This window comes from Delphinapterus leucas, chromosome 18, assembly GCF_059928025.1.
Source record: "Delphinapterus leucas isolate spDelLeu-1000000601 "Yukka" chromosome 18, BTC_Dleu_Yukka2, whole genome shotgun sequence".
Taxonomy (NCBI): domain Eukaryota; kingdom Metazoa; phylum Chordata; class Mammalia; order Artiodactyla; family Monodontidae; genus Delphinapterus; species Delphinapterus leucas.
The window spans coordinates 71555870-71578310 of NC_143146.1; the positions used below are offsets into that span (position 1 = coordinate 71555870).

General features: G+C 42.1%; 1 protein-coding gene across 1 annotated transcript; it reads right to left on the reverse strand.

Annotated features, from left to right (window-relative positions):
* Window positions 1-637: 637 nt before the first annotated feature.
* On the reverse strand, window positions 638-17410 carry TEX26 (testis expressed 26). Its single transcript, XM_089899296.1, has 5 exons — window positions 17212-17410; window positions 12965-13049; window positions 6409-6577; window positions 3369-3432; window positions 638-2450 (listed from the first exon to the last, which is right to left on the reverse strand). The coding sequence occupies exons 1-5, from the start codon at window positions 17351-17353 to the stop codon at window positions 2131-2133; spliced, it is 780 nt and encodes a 259-aa protein (XP_089755422.1). The 5' UTR covers window positions 17354-17410; the 3' UTR covers window positions 638-2130.
* Window positions 17411-22441: the final 5031 nt, after the last annotated feature.

A 22441-nucleotide genomic window follows, 5' to 3' on the forward strand; every position in this document is an offset into this window, starting at 1 on the left:
ATTAATAAACTCCTAGCCCCCAACATCTTCTTAAAAAAACCAAAACAAACAAACAAAAAAAACCCCAGGGCTTTCCTGGTGGTGCAGTGGTTGAGAATCCGCCTGCCAATGCAGGGGACACGGGTTTGAGCTCTGGTCCGAGAAGATCCCACATCCCGCGGAGCAACTAAGCCCGTGCGCCACAACCACTGAGCCTGCGCTCTAGAGCCCGCGAGCCACAACTACTGAAGCCCGCGCGCCTAGAGCCCATGCTCCGCAACAAAAGAAGCCACCGCAGTGAGAAGCCTGCGCACCACAATGAAGAGTAGCCTCCGCTCGCCGCAACTAGAGAAGAGCCCACGCGCGGCAACGAAGACCCAACGCAGCCAAAAATAAATAAATAAATAAATTAATTAAAACACATACACACACACACACACACACAAACAAAATAACACAAAGTCATGATGAAATTATATTTAGAACAATTTGGATCTTATTTTTCCTTGATTATTGAGAAAATAACCTAGTTACGTTCAGATTTTCTTCATTTGAACTATTTTCCTTTTTTATCCGTCCCTTTGTCAACATCACAGTAAGAGTAAATGAAGCGATCAAGAATCTGTCGGTCTGAAAATTATGAAGAAAAACAGGATGAAAATTTCTATTTAACTATTTAAGTGCTAAATAGAGAAATTCTAGGAAGGAGGCAAATATCTGATAATAGTACTCTAAATATAAAATCAATGAGACCAAAATAATCAAAGGATAGTATGTCTAATAGCTAAAAAGACACAATTATGTTAATTATTGATTAAAAAGAGCAAACAGTATTCAAGGGATCAGCAAGACTTCCTGGAAAGAGCATGGATTTCGGAATGAAATAAACTTAGGTTTCAGTTCTGTGCTGGCAAATACATCTGTCCTCTCCATTTATTCATTTCCTCATCTTTGAATACAGGTAATGATACTTACCTAGCGCAGTTGAATGGACAAGGAATGCTATGTGTGAAGCACCTAGACAGGGCTTGGCCTGGGTGATGTGATGATAAACAAAACAATAGAGACTATTGTTCCAAATGTTTCATCCAAGCCAGCGTCGCTTTTCTTGCCCACCAGGGTTGGGAAGCTTTGCAATCTTTGAGTGATAACTGATCACGGGAGGCCCTTCAACTCTCTGGCCTCCATTTCCTCATCTAGAAATTGAAGGAGTCTTTTCTGGTTCTGAACATCTATGGTCCCCTAATCCTAATGACGTATTTTTAAATTGTATTTTGTGAAGCTGTAAAGCTTTGTCACTTCTAGCACTTGCCATCTCTGCAGCCAAAACTAAGAGAAAGGAAGAATGCGAGTGATAACATGTTTTCCTATTCAATGTCCATGTTGTCTTGCTCAGTGTTACAAACGCCAGCTGAGGGCTGGATATCAGGTGTGGGGGGGGCGGGGGGTGTTCCTGGTTTACTCTCCAGTTATGTGATTTTTGTCTAAAGTGCTACTTGATCCCAACTCCATGCAAGGAATAAATCACTGTCTCAGACTAACACCAGATCATCCTCTTACCCAGGAACTCGAAGGTGGCTTGGTCAATGGAACTTTTAAAAACTTTTCTGTTGTAAACAGTAGCAGTTGGGGTCATAAAAGAACACTCAAGTAAAATCATTGCTGAATGCAAAGGTGCTTGAAGGATGTGCTGTGTGGATAAACTTCCAGGGGATAACTGACAAGTCTAATTTGATTCCCGAGGAACTTTTTTTTTCTTTTGGTTGTTTAATAGCAACTAAATCCTTCCTTTCATTTTATGTGGGGGGCATGTCCCCCAATCCCAACAACTGTCCCTCCCAGGGAGAGGATGTACTCATTTCACAGCACAAGCAGTCATTTCTCTTCTGAGACATCATCCTCATTCCCTGGGTTTGAGGCTAAGTGCCCCAGAGTCCTAGTTTTGATTCCACTCAGGGGTCACTGACTTTCTCTATGACTATTATCAAGGTCACCCACCAGGGCCCTATGTGTTGAGGAATCTTGGAGCGAGAACAGTCTATGAAGTTGTTTTAAAAGCTACAGGTGTGAGGGCTTCCCTGGTGGCGCAGTGGTTGAGAGTCCGCCTGCCGATGCAGGGGACGCGGGTTCGAGTCCCGGTCCGGGAAGATCCTACATGCCGCAGAGCGGCTGGGCCCGTGAGCCATGGCCGCTGGGCCTGCGCGTCCGGAGCCTGTGCTCCGCAACGAGAGAGACCACAACAGTGAGAGGCCTGCGTACCGCAAAAAAAAAAAAAAAGCTACAGGTGTACTTACCTAGACCCTGAGAAGCAATGGGTAGGCTTGAGTAACATCCATATTTGAAACTAAAATCCTGAAGCTCAGGAATTTTAGCTGGAATTTGGTAATTCCATCGAGATTCAGTGTCTGCTGGTCGGGGAACTAAGTTTTTCCATTCCAGAAACATCTGAGAATGTTGCTTAATCTTTTGAGCTGGGGTACAAATGAAAGGCAATAATTACTCCTTGTAGGCTATTTCTAAATAGCCTCATATTTTCATTCCATTCTGCTTCTGTCAGTAACTTCCAATTTATCACACTAAAACACACTCTTCTTGCATTTAGAGGTATGGTCAATGTACTTTTTAGGGACATTTCAACCAGGAAATAATTTTCTGCTTTATCAGGCACAGGAAGTACAAGTTCAAATGATTAGAAGTAGTTTCTAATGAGTATATTGTACGTCAGTTAGGAGTGCTCATTTGTTTCTGCTCCGTGGACTCAGGAAGCATGTCTCACTCCAGTAGCCTGCCCAGTCCCTGGGGCAGGGGTTAGGGTGCAGAGTGAGAGATTTTAGTTAGGGCTACGGTTGCCATATAAAACATAGGGTGCCACTTAAATTTTGGGGGGGGCACACCATGTGACTTGCAGGATCTTAGCTCCCCAACCAGGGATCAAACCCGTGCCCCCTGCAATGGAAGCACAGAGTCCTAACTACTGGACTACCAGGGAATTCCTGGATGCCAGTTAAATTTGAATTTCAGATAAACAATGAATAATTTCTTAGTGTAAGTATGTATAGGTACTCATTTTTTTTACCTGTTATACATCATTATTCAAATTTAACTGGGCACCCTGTATTTTTATTTGCTAAACCTGGCAACCTTAGATAGGGCAGTGCATATCATCCCCATTATCTGGAAAAGAACCACTCAAAGGAAAAGAACCTTACCGATGGAGGGTTAGGTGAGATCATTGTCATTAGTGGACTGTAGCACTATTATTTTTGGAAAAAACTCTGCTAACAAATACTCATTAAACATGATCCTTAAATACCTCTGAAGCACTGACTAAAACCAGGTTCCACAAGCACTACCAGATTAACTGAGGAGAGAATCACAAGTCATTTCACCTGGAGCGAGTTCATCCCTAATTCTTGCTACAAAATGTTGGTTCAGAGGCACATCATACACCAACTTTAATTGGGACATAGATATTAAAAACATGAATATCACCTAATAAGGACCTACTGTAGAGCACAGGGAACTCTACTCAATACTCTGTAATGGACTATGTGGGAAAAGAATCTAAAAAAGAGTGGACGTATGTATACATATAACCGATTCACATTGCTGTACACCTGAAACTAACACAACATTGTAAATCAAGTATACTCCAATAAAAATTTTTTAAAAATAAATAAAATGAAGAGAAAAAATTCAAATCGTGGAAATATGGACAAAATCAGCTACTTGTGGTAGGAGATGAAAAAGAGATTAGAAATAAAGATCAAAGTCTTCTCTGAAAAAATAAAATAAGTGATACTAGAAAAAATAAAGTATTCATAACCCTAAAAAAAAAAGCCACAAATATCATGAGCAATGTCACAACAGTGCTAATTACTATTAACACTAACCTCTATTCTTTTTCCAAAATAGTTTTTCAATAGGTCTTTTCAAAATAAATTCAAGTGTACATTGTATATCAAACAATATGTGATGTCATCTACTGGTACTCGAGAGCATTTTAATATTGATTTTTAAAAATTGATCTCTGTCCAGACCAGCACAGTGGGAAAGGGTTTCACTGCATGGTGCCTCTTAGTTTAGATGACTCAGGGAGAGAGGCCATGGGTACTCAATGGCCCTCATAATGACCTCATAAACCACCCGAGGAGAAGGCAAGGTTATAGAGAGAGAAGAAAACTCTCGGGCTCAAACATCAGGACATTCCTTAAGCTATTTTGGAAACTCATCTGGTATTGTTCCCAGTAAGCAGCATCTATAAGTTGGTTTTTGTAAATTACTAATGGCTTTATTAATAAATAAATTCCCGTTGAAATACTTGATACAGATGCCTATCCTTCTCCCCTAGCTGACACTCAAAAGCAAATGTTTTCAGTTCCTATATGGATTCTGTGCCAAGGTTAAAGGTAATTAAGTCATTGTTCTACCTCAAGACAATCTCAAACCAGTGTGATTAGAAAGAGATATACAGGATACACGGATATGGAATGTGATATCTTGCAACCATAACACTTGGAACTGTGGTTCTCACATGGAGATAATACATCAGAAATACCTAGTGAGGTTATTCCAAAATATACCTGCTGAACCTTATCCCAGACATTGAGACTTTCGAGAAGTGGGACCCAGGCACTTATATTGTGAACAAGCTTCTCATAAGAATCACTCACTCAGAGCTGTGGATAAGGTGCTACAGAAGCCCAGAGGGAGTGTGACAGGCTCTGTTACCGGAAGGGAAGGAAGACAAGAATCAAAAAGGCACACACAGCAAAAGGCGTGTATTGAAAATGGGTCAACACTGAAGCAAAAGATGCACAGAGTGTTCATGAAATGCGGTCTAGTTGGTGCGAGTGAGGAACACAGGGAAGCGGGGACTGGCTGAGGGTGAAGCAGGAGAGGAAAGTTAGGAGCCACGTTGAGAAGGGTCTTGAGGGGCTGGTCCATGTGGACCAGGATGGACCAGCATAGAAGTAGAGCAACGGGAGATGAAGACCCAGAAAAGACAAAAATCAGGCTCTGGATTTACTCTGAGTTCCTTTGAAGATAAAGATTAAGTCTTTTTTTAAAATTAATTTTTATTGGAGTAGAGTTGCTTTACAATGTTGTGTTAGTTCCTACAGCACAGCAAAATGAATCAGCCGTACATATACATACATCCTCTCCCTTTTGGACTTCCTTCCCATTTAGGTCACCACTGAGCATTGAGTAGAGTTCCCTGTGCTATACAGCAGGTTCTCATTAGTTACCTATTTTATACACAGTATCAACAGTGTATATGTGTCAATCCCAATCTCCCAATTCCTCCCATCCCTCCACTTTCCCCCTCGGTATCCATATGTTTGTTCTCCACGTCTGTGCCTTTATGTACTTAATTAAGATTAAGTCTTATTCTTCATTGATCCTTAGTACATATCACTGTAATAGACCTCAGTAAATATTTACTAAATTAAAGAGTGAATAAAAGAAAAAAAAAGAAATGTAATTGCTATGTATTAGCAATTAATCTGAACCACACTCTAGTTACTGCCTATGTGATATATGCTTAAAGTACCTATTAGTTCTTAGTTCTTCTTGACTAATGGTTTAATTGTCTGTATAAAATTTCATGTTAATGAGTTCCTTCGGCATTATTAAGAGAAGTTCCTGATACAAAAGGACCTGACCAAGGTCACATATTGTACAGTATGATTCCACACGTAAAATATCTCGAGACAGAAAGCAGATTGGTAGTTGCTAGAGACTAGGGGAGAGGGAAACAGGGAATGCTTTCTTAATGGGTACAGGGTTTCCTCTTGAGATTATGAAAATATTTTGAAATGAGGCAGAGGTGGTGGTTGTAGAACATTATGAATGTACTAATAGCCAGTGATCTGTTCACATTAAAATGGTTAATTCCACGCTACGTGAATTTCACTTCAATTAAAAAAAAAAACTTTCAGGGACTTCCCTGGTGGTTGAGAGTCCGCCTGCCAGGGCAGGGGAAGCCGGTTCGAGCCCTGGTCCAGGAGGATCCCACATGCCGTGGAGCAACTAAGCCCGTGCGCCACAACTACTGGGCCTGTGCTCTGGAGCCCGTGAGCCACAGCTACTGGGCCTGCGTGCCGCAACTGCTGGGGCCCATGTGCCTGGAGCCTGTGCTCCGCAACTGGGGAGGCCACTGCGGTGAGAGGCCCGCACACAGTGGTGAAGACCCAGCGCAGCCAAAAATAAATAAATAAAATAAATAAATTTATTAAAATAAATGTTTCTTATGTAAGGGGATAAGGAAGTAGGAGTTAGAAATAAATGTGAGAAGGTGAGCAAAAAATAGTCTAAGAAGGACCACAGCTGTAGATGACGAAGGATCTTTGGGATATATCCAAACTCTCATTCTTACGGATTATTGATAGAATATCACATTCAAAAGATATGTAGATATTATCTTACTTGACTGGGGTAATAAGATTTGTGGTTCTTGATTCCTCTTGAAGTTCCAATGTTGATCAAATCTTCTTTAGAATATGATCTCCAAACATACTCATCATTGCACTGTGTCTGGTTGGGAACAGGATAACTAAGTGAATATGTATATCCTAATCTTCTGGTACTTTTCTGACTGTGAGAAAAGGGTGGAAACTAGAGTAAGGGATTAAATACCAAATTTCACAAGAGCACACATGTCAAATAATAAGACTGGCTGCCTTAAGACTTGATGCCAGAAATAATTTAATTTCTAGGTTTCCCTGAAAAGAAACAATCCTGTATATTATTATGGCCCTTAACAAAAGTGAGAGTGTCCTAAATTTAAAAGAATCATCTGAAATTCATTAATTTTTTAGTTAATTTTTTTAAAGAGATGAGTACTCTTCTGTGTAAACAGTACTTGAGTATAACTAAATACTTGGTGAAGGAAAGTTTCTTTATGTAAAAAGTATTCCAGTTAATAAAAGGAAAAATGTAAGAATTAGGATACCACTGGCTTGCAAGTCCCTAATGAAATAATGCATCTAGGCAACGATCAGCAGTTCCCACTCTGGATATACATACCCAACACCACCTATTAAATACTTTTGTGAAAATACCCAACCTGAATCAGATGAGGTCTTTGGAATATTAGATTACAGGAAATACATGAAAAGAAGGATAGTTTTAAATGACACGATGGGGATGGAGTCAGAAAAATCCAGGACAAATCGTCTGTTTCTTCAACAAAGAAATTCTCAGAAAAAGAAAGTGGAGGAACCTGTAGATTAAATGAAGTAAGAGAATACAATGCAGAGACCTTGTCTGGATTCAATTTCTAACCAGCTGTTTGTTTTTTTTTAATTATGAGACAACTGGGGAAAATGTGATCACTTATTGGCTATTTGATATTAAGGAATTGCTTTTTTAGGTGAGATAATGGTATTGTTACATATTTTTAAAGCATCCTTATCTTTCAAGAGATACATAAAAATATACTTAGACTTATGATATAATGCCTGGAATTTGCTTCAACATTAGCCAGTGGGAAGGCTAAGTGGAGGATATACATTAAAAATGTCCATGTGTTGTTGATTATTATAGCTGGATGATAGCTGGGGATTTATTGTATATTCCTTTGTGTGTGTCTAAAATATTTCATATTGACTTTTTTTAAAAAGAGGGCTGGGTAAGATTCAGGTTACGTCTGTAAGAAACCAAACATCTGGAAAGTGGGATACATCTGGATGCTGCACTATTTCACTTGTCATTCAGATGTACAGATTCAAGCATGACTGTGGTCCTAAATCAAACTGAAGTCATCGAAGGTGCATGAAGACCTTTCCAAAGGGATCACAGCACAAATTGCTTTAAAGGAATAGATTTTCACATCCGCATTTCTCAGTATATTCTTTCTTAACATGTATCTGCCTGAGAACAAAGCTGCATATCTAGTGGGTCTTTTCCTTCCCGCATCCTTTTCTCCCTTCCCCACTTCACCATAGGATCTTACTAAGGTGCATTACACCTCAGGATGTTAGCTGCCAATGGTGAGAGGGACGCCGGGCAAAGGGAACTTCATTATGGTGATTTCAGGGAGCTCCTTTGTAACCCAAATTCCATATACTTACCTAGGGCTTGCCGTTCTAGGTCAAGAGTAAAGGGTGGGGCTATAACCAGAGCATTATGGCCTGTGCAGGGATGTTCTGAATGTAGGTACACTGTAGATTGGTGTGGCTGAGAGTAATGGCTAGTTTTCCCTGTCCTAAAAATTATCAAATGTTCATCCCTCTTTAAGGAGAAGCTTCTAAGAGGAGAGCAGAGAATATAGATTGCTGAAAATGGCTCTTTCCCCTACATATTTAAAGGTAAGCATTTTTCCAGCTTTAAAAAAATCCCTAGGATACGTCACTAGCTGGAAAGAAGAGCATCTCTGTTTAGATGAAGCAGTACAGGATGGCGATGCTGATTCTTTTCAATGTACCTGGAATCTTTTCTGAGACTATCAAATTTTTAAAGATTCACTGGATAAAACTGGTACATAAAAATCTTGTGATCTTTTTTCAGATTTTGTAGTCATCATCCAATAAGGTATTTAAAGCTAAGTTTTTAACCCAAACATATTATGAAATATTTACTTCAATATAGCCAGTCCTCATTTTATTTTATGATGTAAAATATTTAACAATACATGAAAGTATACGCTAGCTTGTCAGACTAGTAATTTTCCATATATAACTATATACTTACCATATATAACTTTCTCTTTCATTAAATACATAGTGAATGCTTGATTTGGTTTCCAAAGAAATCAATGAAATTGTTTCTGATTTTTATGCATGATATTATTTAATTATTTTCCAAAGTCAAGCACCAGAGTTCTGCACACATGAGAACATATCTAACTAAAGAACCTCATAGTTTTTATCATACTCCTCACTTCACAGATAACTTACATATTTAGCTACACATTTCATTGCATTATTTTTGTTAATTGGATGTAATTAATCATATTAGACCTGAATCTTTCTACACTTCTCCTGTCTACTTTTAATAATCTTCCCTACAATATGTATTCTATAATTTATCAGTAGTTTTCATAATATTCCTCAAAACATATATTAACATTTATTTGAACTAGAATTGTAGTCAGATTTTTATTTTGACAGGAAGTAAACCTAATTTCACTTGTTGGTTGGAGCACAAGGACTGATTTTACCAGCTAGGTAAACATGGTGTAAATTGTATGAGTTAAATCTTCAGCTCAAAGATTTGGATAAAAATATATTTAGAGTATGCAATGACAAAAGCATTTTTATATAAAAAAAAGATTATATTGGAAAGCCTTTATTGAAATTAATGTTCCTATTTTCCAAGTCCTTTTTGAGTATATAATATTAAATAAGTTTCTTCCAAATGAAGGAGTAACAGATGTAATTTAATAGTCATTTGTTAAGACATGCCTTTTCAGGCCATATATGACAAACTCACAGCAAACATCATTCTCAGTGGTGAAAAATTGAAAGCATTTCCTCTAAGATCAGACACAAGACAAGGATGTCCACTCTTGCCACTATCATTCAACATAGTTTTGGAAGTCCTAGCCATGGCCATCAGAGAAGAAAAAGAAATAAAAGGAACCCAAATCAGAAAAGAAGAAGTAAAACTGTCACTGTTTGCAGATGGCATGATACTATACATAGAGAATCCTAAAGGTGCCACCAGAAAACTACTAGAGATAATCAATGAATTTGGTAAAGTTGCAGGATACAAAATTAATGCACAAAAATCTCAAAATGAAAATCAAAATTAATGCACAAAATAACATAGGAAGAACACTCTTTGTCATAAATCACAGCAAAATCTTTTAGACCCACCTCTTAGGGTAATGGAAATAAAAACAAAAATAAACAAATGGGACCAATGAAACTTAAAACTTTTGCACAGCAAAGGAAAATATAAATAAGACGAAAAGACAACGCTCAGAATGGGAGAAAATATTTGCAAACAAATCAACAGACAAAGGATTAATCTCTGAAATATATAAACAGCTCATGCAGCTCAATATTAAAAAAAACAAACAACCCAATCCAAAAAATGGGCAGAAGAGCTAAACAGACACTTCTCCAAAGAAGATATACAGATGGCCAAGAGGCACGTGAGGAGCTGCTCAACATCACTAATTATTAGAGAAATGCAGATCAAAACTACAGTGAGGTATCACCTCACACCAGTTAGAATGGGCATCATCAGAAAATCTACAAACAACAAATGCTGGAGAGGGTGTGGAGAAAAGGGAACCCTCTTGCACTGTTGGTGGGAATGTAAATTGATACAGCCACCATGGAGAACAGTATGGAGGTTCCTTAAAAAACTAAAAACAGAATTACCATACGACCCAGCAATCCCACTACTGGGCATATACCCTGAGAAAACCATAATTCAAAAATACACAGGCACCCCAATGTTCATTGCAGCACTATTTACAATAGCCAGGTCATGGATGCAACCTAAATGCCCGTCGACAGACGGATGGATAAAGAAGATGTGGTACATATATACAATGGAATATTACTCAGCCATAAAAAGGAACGAAATCGGGTCATTTGTAGAGACGTGGATGGACCTAGAGACTGTCATATAGAGTGAAGTAAGTCAGAAAGAGAAAAACAAATATCATATATTAACACATATATGTGGAATCTAGATAAATGGTACAGATGAACCGGTTTGCAGGGCAGAAATTGAGACACAGATGTAGAGACCAAATGTACGGACACCAAGGGGGGAAGTGGCGGGGAGGGGGGAGCTTTGTGGTGGTGGGATGAATTGGGAGATTGGGATTGACATGTATACACCAATATGTATAAAACTGAAAACTAATAAGAACATGTCTACAAAAATAAAATAAAATATTTTAATAAAAATTTTATATAAAAATACAATAAAATAAAAATAAAATTCAAATATAAAAAAAAGACAGGCCTTTTCAGTATACTTCTCAGAAAAACGAGATAGGGAATAACTCAATAACTGGATGACAAATCATCTAATTATTTGCTTTCAGTGAAACTGAAGGAGTACACAACCAAGCTGTCAGCCAATCAATCATTAAAAAATCACCTTGTGATTTTTGGCATATAACGATAAAGAGTTCAGAGTATCGAATGGCAATGCTACACTAAAACTCCTTTCATTCACATCTACTTAATTATGAGAACAAGGTTTCTCAACACTAGCATTTATAAATTGAAAAAAAAAAAAGCAGGAAAAATTGATGCTGAATGTGGTCTCATTCCCAACACAATAACACGCAACTCTGGAGACACAAAGTAATTGAAAACAAAACAGCCCCACTTATCTCATCAAGATGCAATTCCAAAAAATCTACTTTAAAAAAATAATTGTGATAACTCAATACTTAGGGTTCTATAACATGTTTAAAAATTAATGTCAATTAATATACTGAAATAGTTGCAAAGAGGTATAATGGAGTGATCAATAAATTGCTTTCAAACACAAAATATATTAGAGCAGCGTAAAATTCTATGGAGGAAGTAGACTGGGAGTAAGAGCTCAAGAAGGAAAGAGAATGAAATAAATGATCTGTTAAAGAAGAGCTTGTTTGTATATATTTTTTTAAAAGGGTCAGAGTGAGTATCAATTTGCTAAGGTGGTTAGATTACCCACTGGTTATATGTAAAGAAATGATTTAATGGTCTTGTTTTAAAATGTCAATATTTAGGATGGGCTGGAAGTTTTATCTTTTACAGCTATTTAAATTTATAATAAGAACTTTTCTGTGGACTTTAAAAATATGTGAATTTGAAGACCACTGACCTAGACTCCATAAGTACCCATTTGGTTTTGGCTTTCATCCCAAATGTTTCTTCTTCAGACAACTGTTACTGTTTGGGAAGCTGGCATAATCCTTACCGTCAGATGGTAAACCTCCCAGTAGGGGATATAACGTGACTCAGTGGGATAGCCGGTAACTCGGAAATTAGGAGTCTTGCAGACCTGCACTTTTTGGAAGTCTGTTGTATATTATGCTGGGGAAAAATGAATGAAAATTTGGGGGGTAACTTCTTCGTGCTATAGTCACTGGACTAGTGCTTTCAGTTTGTCCTCAGAACAACCACCTAATGCAGCAGTCATCATTCCCACTTTGCCAACCATAAACCTGAGCTGTAGCTGGCTGGTTACTCGCCTAAGGGAGCAGAGAAAATAAGGGGTAATTAGAGCAGGGAGCTGAGGCTGGAACCCATTTCTGCCTGACTGCACCACACAGTCTGGACAGTACTCCATTTGACTTCCCTACAATGTGAACTTTTAAGGTGAAAAGATCCTCTATATTGGAAGTAATTTCCAGAGTGAACAAAGACAAGGGAAGGTCCTCCATGCTAATTTCCCACCTCCCGCTGATGCAATGAAAGATGATGGCAGGGCTTTCGCAGCCCCACCCTCTCTCACCCACCAATGAGCTTAGAGAGGCAGCTGATGGACAGAAATTCCCACCACCCTCGGTTCAGGTGGAATGGAGGGAGGAGTTGTAAGCAAACATTGCCTTAGGAAGCAATAGTTGGAGGAGTGAAGGTAAGGGTAAGGGGACTGTGGCCTTGTTCCAGCTTCCAGGACTAGTGTTGGGTGGAAGTGCTAACAATTACTCACTTATCCAGTCATTCAGTTGTCATTGCCTGCCTACTGTATACCAGGTAATGGACACAATACATGCTCCATGTTTAGGTAGCACAGTTCTATTAACTGTATACTGGCTCTGTTGTAAAGCATGATACACAGTGGCTTTATGAAGGATCCATGTGTTAATTTTCTCAATTTTCCTGTAGGAGCTTGGGATACTCTTTGAAGGGGAAACCCCCTCTGATGCTTGGAGGAGACCTGTGCGTGCTGTGGGTCTTATCTGAGTTCATTTTCTATAAGCCTTCTCTGATTACTCTCTATTGGTTTTGGACTCTGAATAATAGAAGAAAGGTGAACAAATTCAAGCGTGTATATCAATCTGATTTGAATAGGGATGTACCGAATTAAAGCAGGCACTGCTCCTGTCTTAGGTGTGAACGCAGTCTTCGTCGTGGTGGCGTAGGAATCCCGATCGGTATCACCTGCTAGAAGCACAATAAAACAGTTTTAAATGTGGCAAGCCAGCATATTTTGATCAAATGTTGTTTTAATAATTAAAATAATTTTGCAAGAGACAAACATTTCGGGTGGTAATGCAGAGTGTAAAGGAATGAAGGCCAACTTGTGAGCTCCACTAGGGAAGAGGGGAAGCTCAATTTAATTATGAGTTCCCCCCCCAGATAAAAATAGGTCTATTGTTTTTCTTGAGAATTCACATATACTATTTTAAAGAATTCGAGCAATACATAAAAATATAAAGAAAAGAGTTCACTTGAAACTCTATCATCTTAGGATGTTCACTATCGCTGTTTTATTGCCTGACTTTTCATGCATCATATTAGATATACCTGTAAATGCATGAACTGATTTTACACAAAGAGGGTCATAGTTTCCATGTCAGGTTCTCTCCTGGACCCCTTGTTGTGGCTCCTTCCTGGCCCTGCTTGTAATCACCCTCCTCCCAGGTAGCCCATGTTAACAATTGTGCCTGTTTCTTTCCAGATTTTTATAACTGCTACTATAATCATATACAGATTGATATATACGTATATCAATACATTATCACATTGGGTTCTAGTCCTATTTTGTTTTACAAAAACAGGCTCATCTTACACAAAGTGTCCTCTTCTACCTGTCACTTAACGGCGCCATATGGGAAGCCCCTCTGACTCGTCTGGTGCAGCTCTAAGTAATTCTTTGTATCGACTGCGCAAGATTCCGCAGCATAGCTGTTCTTTAAAGCTGTGAGAGTGAGTGAGCTCAGCAAGGGAGGGAGTGGCATTAGAGGAGGTGACGTCCAAAGGCTGAAGCCCGGGGCCCCCCAGTGTCAAGAGGCTGGGGAGATGAGGGGAAGCCGGTGAAGGAGGCTGAGAAGCTCAGTGAGCGAGGTGAGTGGAGACCCAGGAGGCTATGGTGTCCTGATGGCCGAAGGAAAAACATGATTCCAGGAGGAGGGAGGGACACCTACAACGGCAAATGCTGCTGGCGGGCCCGGAGGGTGAGGATGGAGAATTCACCGGTATGCAGACACGAGGATTGATCTGCCCCAACCTCCCCTTGTGAACGGAGGTACCACCAGATTACTTGGGAATATATTTTTAAAATTTAATTCGATCATTCTCTCTTTCTTCATATCTAGGCAGTTACCTGTGGCTTTTTAGATTTCACTAGCACCTGGGTGAAATGATCCCTTCCATGTTCGAAGCAAAGCCATCTGGGGTCCATCACCTCACCTCTCACACCGCACCCACCTCACTGCCTGCCTTTTCTCCCGTTCACGCATCCTGAATACAATTGCCGTAAAGCATCTTTCTCAAAGGTGTCTTCAATTTCCAAATAGTCTGAAAACCTATATGCCACTGCCTACATATAAAAAAGAAACATTTAGTTTTTGCCATCTGTGTACTTCTCCCCACCTCTCCCATCTCTCCATCTCTGCCATCCAGGGCTTGTTTCTCATCGAACAGGTCCTTGAATCCAGTCAGGCAGCTGCATCTGCCCCTCTGTAACTATTCACCCGCCGCCTTCACACAGGGTGAGTTTCACCTCCACCTGAGGCTTCCCCGGGCTAACAAAAGCCTTAGCCCCTGCCTGTCACACTCTGTCCTTCTGTTTGCAGACTCCTGGCTGGTATCTACGCTCTGATCCCATTACACTAGAAATGACATTATCCTTTGATTCTTCTGCTTTAGTGGGAACCACTTTATACTTTAAAGCATTTTATTCCAACAGCAGAATTAATGTTCTTTGTTAAGAGAATTTCAAGCACGGACAGGAAGTGGGGAGAAATTGTGAGGCTGTGTTGCTCTTAAAATAAACTAGCACTTCACCTGATTTGAAGCTCTGAGTTTGACTCTTAGAAGGATCTGGAAGGATCTTCTGCACAGAGACTGCCTTTTTCCGAAGCAAGCAACGCCAGTCTAGGCCTGATCACTCTTTGCAGATGCAAGTAGGATTTGAGATGAAGAACACCCTAGATTATCCGGTGGGCCCTAAATGCAATTTCAGTGTCCTCATAAGAAAGGCAGGGGGAGGTTGGCCACGGAAGAGGAGGAGGTGGTGTGACCATGGAGGCCGAGACTAGAGTGATGGGCCACAGGTCAAGAATGCTGACAGGGCTTCCCTGGTGGTGCAGTGGTTGAGAGTCCGCCTGCCGATGCAGAGGACACGGGTTCGTGCCCTGGTCTGGGAGGATCCCACATGCCGTGGAGCGGCTGGGCCCGTGAGCCATGGCCACTGAGCCTGCGCGTCCGGAGCCTGTGCTCCGCAACGGGAGAGGCCACAACAGTGAGAGGCCCGCGTACCGCAAAAAAAAAAAAAAAAAAAGAATGCCGACAGCCACCAGAAGCTGGAAGACGCAAGGACGGATTCTCCCCAAGAGCCACCAGAGGGAGTGCAGCCGTGCCAATAGCTTGATACCAGGCTTCTGGCCTCCAAAATTGAAAAAAATAAATTTCTATTGTTTTCAGCCACCAGTTTGTGGAAGTTTATGGCGGTCCTTGGAAGGAATACAGCACTTGAGAGCCCAGTCGATAGTAATAGTTCGATAGCAATTCGTCCATAGACGTCATCAGCCTCATCCTATTTTGAGACCAGAGCTGGACAGTGACACATTAGGCCCACCTTTTAGAGGGTGACCCTTCCATCAGTGGAGGATGGAGTAGCACAGAGTGGCTGTTAGAGACTCAGGACCGGAGGTGAAGGGGCAAGCTCCCCCAGGGGAAGGGACACTTTGGAGGCAGAATCAGTGACACCTGGTGATGACATTGAGGTGTCAGTGAAGCGGCCCTCCCCTCTCCTTTAAGCAGATGGGACCCTCCTTACTGAGCTTCCAAGTCTAGGAAGACAAAGAGTATAGTTTTGTACGTGTTGCGTTTGAGGCCCTTCTGTGACATCCAAATGCATCTGGTAGACAGATGGATATTTTGGTCTGAGATTTAGGAAGAGCATCTGAGTTATGGATAAAGATGAGAGAGTCATTGATTGGCACCTTTATGTAGACTAGAAGCCCTGTGGCAGGATATGGCCGCTCACATAGGAGATGTAAACCAAGAAGGAGAAAACCTGGAGGACGCCAACATTCCCAGACAAGAGGGGGGAGAGCAGACAGTGAAAGAAACCAAGACAGGGTGGCTAGAAATGGAGGATGAGACTCAGGGGAGTGGGGCGGGGGGCCGGGGGGGGCGTTCCTGGGGAGGGCTCCAGCTCCTCTGCCTGGACACCATAGAGAAACTCGTGTTGTAAATATTTTTGTATTAATTATTTTCATTTGCTATTCGTAATTTACAAAGGGATGAATGGGATGAAAGTATGCATTTCATTCATTCTCCTGGGGCTACAATTCTAGGGAATTTGCAGTTGAACAATCCCCACTGCTCTGTAGCCACCAGGGAACCACAATTACCCAGCTAGAGGGCTGCGATGGGTTATTATTGCCATGAGAAAGACCAGGATGGAGCTGACTACACAGTAATCATGCCAGTAGCACCACAGCTAGAGTGGCTCTCCCTCCACTGACACAAAAAGCTGAGTTAGTAAACCAGCTGCATTCGCATGCAAAATTAGTATTAAAAGCACTGCCTCTGTTAAATACCAAATCCCTTTGAAAGAAAAATCAGCGAAGTTTAGAAGCGACAGCTGAATGCCATAGTTCCCAGCCTCTGCTACAGCCACCGGGGTGGGGGTGGGGGACGCTGCAGATCCACTTGGGGGTTGCTTCTCTGCATTCTGCAGCCCCTCCCCGCCCTCTTTCTGCGCTGTTTCCCAGATCCTGCCGGGGATCAGGGCCCCCGCTGGGTCTGCTCTCTTCAGAGCTCCCGACCTCTGTTGCTTCTTTGTCTTTGTCTTTGTTCTCCAGACACTAGGCCTTCCTTTTGCTTGTCCCCTCCTGGACATTTCATGGGGTGTTTAAACTCCGAGCTGTTTAGGGAGGGCTTTGACAGAAGGTATGGCGAAGGGCAGGAAAGGGGCAAGGTCGTGAACACCCTTTCATTTTCCCTGACTCCCAGCCTCTCCTTAAATTGAGTCCCACCCGTAAGGGGGAGGCACACACCCTTGAAGACCCGAGCAGCCTTCGCTCCAGGCACCGCGTCTCCAAGGGAGACCCCGTCCCCGCCCCTCGCCGGCTGGCAGGGTCCGCAGTCTTACTTGGCAGGATCTTGTGGCCGCATTGAGAAGGACACGGAGCCTCGGGCCCAGGCTCTGCCATTCTTGCTAGAAGAGGCCGTCGCTGGGCCTCTCGCACTAGCCGGGCTGGGTGCTGCGTGGCTGCTTTGCGACGCTTCGCCATGGAGACGCGGGGATGTTCCCGGCGGCTCAGCCCCTGGCAGACGAGGTGCAGGGCGCTTCACCGGGCCGGCTGGGGGACCCGGTGCTGAAAGTAAAAAGATGTGTTTCTAGTAATATGATGGATACCTTACTTTCGTGTATTTGTCTAGTTCATGCAATGAGCTTTCTCGAGAACTGTCTTATATATATTTGGGGAGAGGAGCAAAAGGGGCTGAAGAGAAAGTAATATTGTCAGATTTTCAACTGCAAATTTCCAGCTATGCACAGTTTTCAGCTTAAGCGAATGAAGGCGAAGTCGTCAGGGATCTTGCAGGATCCGAGCAAGAGGAATTAAAAATCACAAGTAATCTTGCGTTACGTGGAACTAGAACCAGAGTTTCTGAGATAGTTTCATGCCATCAAACTGGTCATCTCTGCACAGGAATTAGGAGCCGGCAGGGAGGTGAAAGAAAAGTGCGCTTGGAAAGAGTGAGTGAGTAGGGATGTGTGTGACACCTTTCTTCTCACCAGGCCATGTTCCTGGCACCAAAAATCGTTTTTTGTGACGGTCAATTTCATCGTTCTTCTGTCCCCACAGGTTCAACTGGGTCTCTCACCCCCATGTATGTGGAGGGTCTTTTATATTCATATTATTTGACAGCTACCTGGTCATTTGGCACATAGTAGGTGCTTAGTGATATTGAATGTCTCCTGGCTAGGACACAGCTATTACCCACTTGGATGCGAAGAGGAAACAGTAAGTATGCATTGGAGACTGCTGGCACCATGTTTAAAAAGCAATTTACAACCATCCCTTAACCTTTCAAGGGGTTATTCTAACATAGACCTTAAGTGAACAGTGAAGTAGCAAAAGGGAATTTATCAAAGGAGACAGAATAGGCATCAAAGTAAGGATCCCACGTATATATGCAAGGATTTCTTTAAACTGAAGAGCTCAACCAGAAGTTTCTGAGAGTAGAGTCCCATCCATGTAATGGAATGAATATAACAGATTTAGGCTCTCAAATTTATAGCAATGAATGGTGGGACACACAGACTTCTGTCGATGTTATTAGAAGGAATGAGTCTAAATTAGGATTTAGTAGTGGAGTCTAAATTAAGAAAGTAACACCCAATAACAGATTACTGTCTGGAAATAGTAGAGCTAATTAGCATAGCATAATTTAAAAGAAATACACTTTAAAAATAGAGCAGTGAGTATATAGAATTTTTGCAGTGAATTTGTATTAATATCTTACATTTGTCTCGTCTTAGGCAAGCTGTGAAATGGCGGGAGGGATACGCACTGAATCGAGAGCCAGAAGTTCTGTCACTTTCTACCTGAAGGCCTTGGGCGTAAAACAGGTACTGCTCCGAGCCTCAGCTTCCTTATCTGTAAAATGAATATATGAGTACCCACCTCAATGGGCTGTAAAGATGAATAATTCTAACGATAATTTATAAATCGTAAAGCCACACACACCTAAGGTATTGCTCTTTTGTCTTATTACTCTTTTGATCTTTTTTAAAAATTTTTATTTTATTTTTAAAGTTTTTAAAATTATTTATTTATTTTATTTTTGGTTGTGTTGGGTCTTCATTTCTGCGTGCAGGCTTTCTTAGTTGTGGCAAGCTGGGGCTACTCTTCGTTGCCGTGCGCTGGCTTCTCATAACAGTGGTTTCTCTTGTTGTGGAGCATGGACTCTAGGCACGCGGGCTTCACTAGCTGTGGCACGCGGGCTCAGTAGTTGCGGCTCACAGGCTCTAGAGAGCAGGCTCAGTGGTTGTGGCTCACGAGCTTAGATGCTCTGCGGCATGTGGGGTCTCCCCAGACCAGGGCTTGAACCCGTGTCCCCTGCATTGGCAGGTGGATTCTTAACCACTGCGCCACCAGGGAAGTCCTTCATTCTTTTTTATAGCCTTTCATTTCTGCTTCTGCTTCTGCAGACGGATGGTTGATACAGGTCCATTTCATTATGAGCAGTACAGCACTCTTCCTGCCTTTGAATTTGGGTTCCTTGAGGCAACTCCGTTTAAGGATTAAGCAGAATATTTTTCCTTTCTTCTTTCCCTCAACAAATACTGAGCACCTGAAGTGAGCTGGATGATGACATTAAGGGCAGTGCCCAGAGTATTATGGGACCTTGGGGGAGGGGGAGAGGAATTGCCTGAGCTGAGTCTTCCAAGATGCCCGGGAGGCAACCAGGTGAAGAGGGAGAGGTGCCCCAAGGCCCAGGAAGGACCCAGGAGGGGGAAACAGCCTGTGTCCTCCAGAGGCCCTGCGAGCTTGGTCTTGCCATACTGTGAAGGGGGAGGGGGACAGCCAAGCAGCCCCACAGCCCCGCTGAGGAGCTCCACCTAAACATGAGGAGTGTGCACTGAGTGGGTTAGGCAACAGCGTGAGGGCTCAGGTCAGTAGTTTAAGTAAATCCTCTTTTCCAGGAGTAAGAGAAGCAAGGTTCCATTCACCTGCCAGAGTAGATCCATCACACAGAAACTAAGACCTTGAGGTTACCAGTGCTCCTGTGACAGAGTTTTGAATCGACCAAAACCAACTGAGAGTAGCTGCATCAAATGAGTTAAATGGGAACTGGTTTCCAATTCACATTATTACAAGAAATTTCTTTCTGCCACACACACGTACAGAGGGAGCGTGATATGAAGGAGTCAAGATGGGGGTGGGTGGTGGAGGGAAGAGACAGCGACGAAGGAACACTCAAATGTTTTTTTTCTTTCTTCCTTTTTTGCGGTACGTGGGCCTCTCACTGCTGTGGCCTCTCCCGTTGCGGAGCACAGGCTCCGGACGCGCAGGCTCAGCGGCCATGGCTCACGGGCCCAGCCGCTCCGCGGCATGTGGGATCTTCCCGGACCGGGACACGAACCCGCGTCCCCTGCATTGGCAGGCGGACTCTCAACCACTGTGCCACCAGGGAAGCCCGAACACTCAAATTTTGCCTGTGAAGGAGAAGAGGGTCTAGTGGGGGAAGAGGGTGTGGATCACATGGAGAGTTATTACTTGAAAGGAGAGAAGAATAACCAAGTTCATAGGCCAAGGGTAAGAAGCAGGGAGAGAGAGAGAACTTGATGCTCCAGGAGAGAGTAGACAGGGTCCCAGCCAGGAGAAAGGAGATGTGCCAGCAAGCTATCCCCAAACTGAGCGTGTCCACACCACCTGGGCATTTGACGAGAACACGAGTTCTGAGTCAGTAAGTCGGGGGGGAGCAAGATTCTGCTTTTCTAACAAGATCCCCAGGTGATTCGTAACGCTTGAGATGGACAGGTCTAGAGCCTTGTCCCAGGACCAGCGGCCTCGGCATCACCTGGGAACTGGTTAGAAACGCAGAAACACAGCTCTCCCTCCCTCCCCCACCGAGCTCCTGAGTCAGGATCTGCAGCTAAACCTCCAAGAGATTCCAGGGCACATTCAAGTTTGAGGACTTCTGCTCCGGGTAACATGAGAGGAAAGGTTGTCTCTGGAACGAGAGGAAGAATGTGAAAGAGTTGATGGGAGACTTGGCCGGTGACTGTTTCCAAAAGCCCAGAAGAGGTCACGGACATTCTTCAGCAATGCCAAGTGCTTTGGATATGAATGTACTGAGTGAAGTTTTTCTGGCTTGCTTGCTGTATTTTGGCAAGACTTCCTGTTATTATGTGGTATGCAATGCTTTCATTCAAGTGTCTTCATGTAAAAAAACAAAACAAAACTGTCTTTTCTCTTTGTTTTAGCTGATGGATTAACTCGTAAAACATTTTCTCCATTTCTGTGATGGACTCTGTATTATTAAGGGTTCTCTAGAGAAACAGAACCAATCGTGTGTGTGTGCGTGTGTGTGTGTGTGTGTGTGTGTGTATGTAGAGAGAGAAAGAAACTTAGTTTAAGGAACTGGATCACACAATTGTGGGGACTGGCAAGTCCTAAATCTGCAAAGTAGGCCAGCAGGCCAGAGGACCAGGGCAGCCCAGGGCAGATCCTACATTGCAGTTCAAGTCTGAAGGTCATCTGTGCAAAATTTTGTCTTGCTTAGGGGAGGTCAGACTTTTGTTCTATTCAGGCCTTCAGCTGATGGGAGAGGTCCATTCACATTGTGGAGGGCAATCTGCTTTACTTAAAGTCCACTGATTTAAATGTTAGCCTCATCCAAAACACCCTCACAGAAACATCAAGAATAATGTTTGTCGACACATCTGGACACCGTGGCCCAGCCAAACTGACACTTAAAATTACCATCAGAGATCCAGGTCTTCCTGAGGTCACCTGGTTCATATCTGCCACTAAGAGGGGTTGTGTTTAAGCCGTCCAAGAATGATTGCTCTGTTTCTATTGAAAAATCCAGAAAAGAAAATTTTGTAATGGTCTCTATTTTATTAGGACAGTCCAGTTTAACAGGGTAAATTCTAAGCTCTGCTTCTAACCTGCCACTCACCAAACTCACATTTTATCCAAATAAAGCCGTAACAGCAAGTTCAGACGTTTGATTCTATCAAAACCTCATCAATCGTATATAAATGTCACCTCCTTCCTGGGCCATCTCTGCTGTCTCTGATTCTTGTGTTTTTCTCTTCTATGAACCCTTAAGAACAATTACTAATGCCTTGCGTTATTGGGTCTCTCAAGTTTATTCAAGCCGTGAGTATCAAGTGCGAACACTCATTTTAAATCTGTTAGACCAGCAGTTAGCCATCCAAATGAATGTTCTCTTCTTCAAAGTAATCATTTATTGTAATGACACTGCCATTGCTTAAAGCATCTTTGAAACTCTTTAGAAACTCCCTTCAAACACTGACGCACATTCTTTTGAATTTCTTGAATTGGGGCATAGCTTTGCTCTTTGAAGATAGACGGGTATTTGAAACAGTAAGAAGACATTCGAGCTGATAATTAAGGTAGGCAATCAAGTTGGACAATGTTTTCCTTTGGCCAAAAATCAAACTCTAACCATGAGGTAATAAGAGAAAAACTCCCTTATTCTGTAGATAATGTCCGGATTGCATTCTTGTTGGAAAAAATTAATAGCTTCCAAGGTGACTCTTTCACTGAGAACTTCAGTAAATCAGTTGCTTGGATAAACTGATCCTTACATGTTTCTTTTAAAACTAAATTTTACAGTTA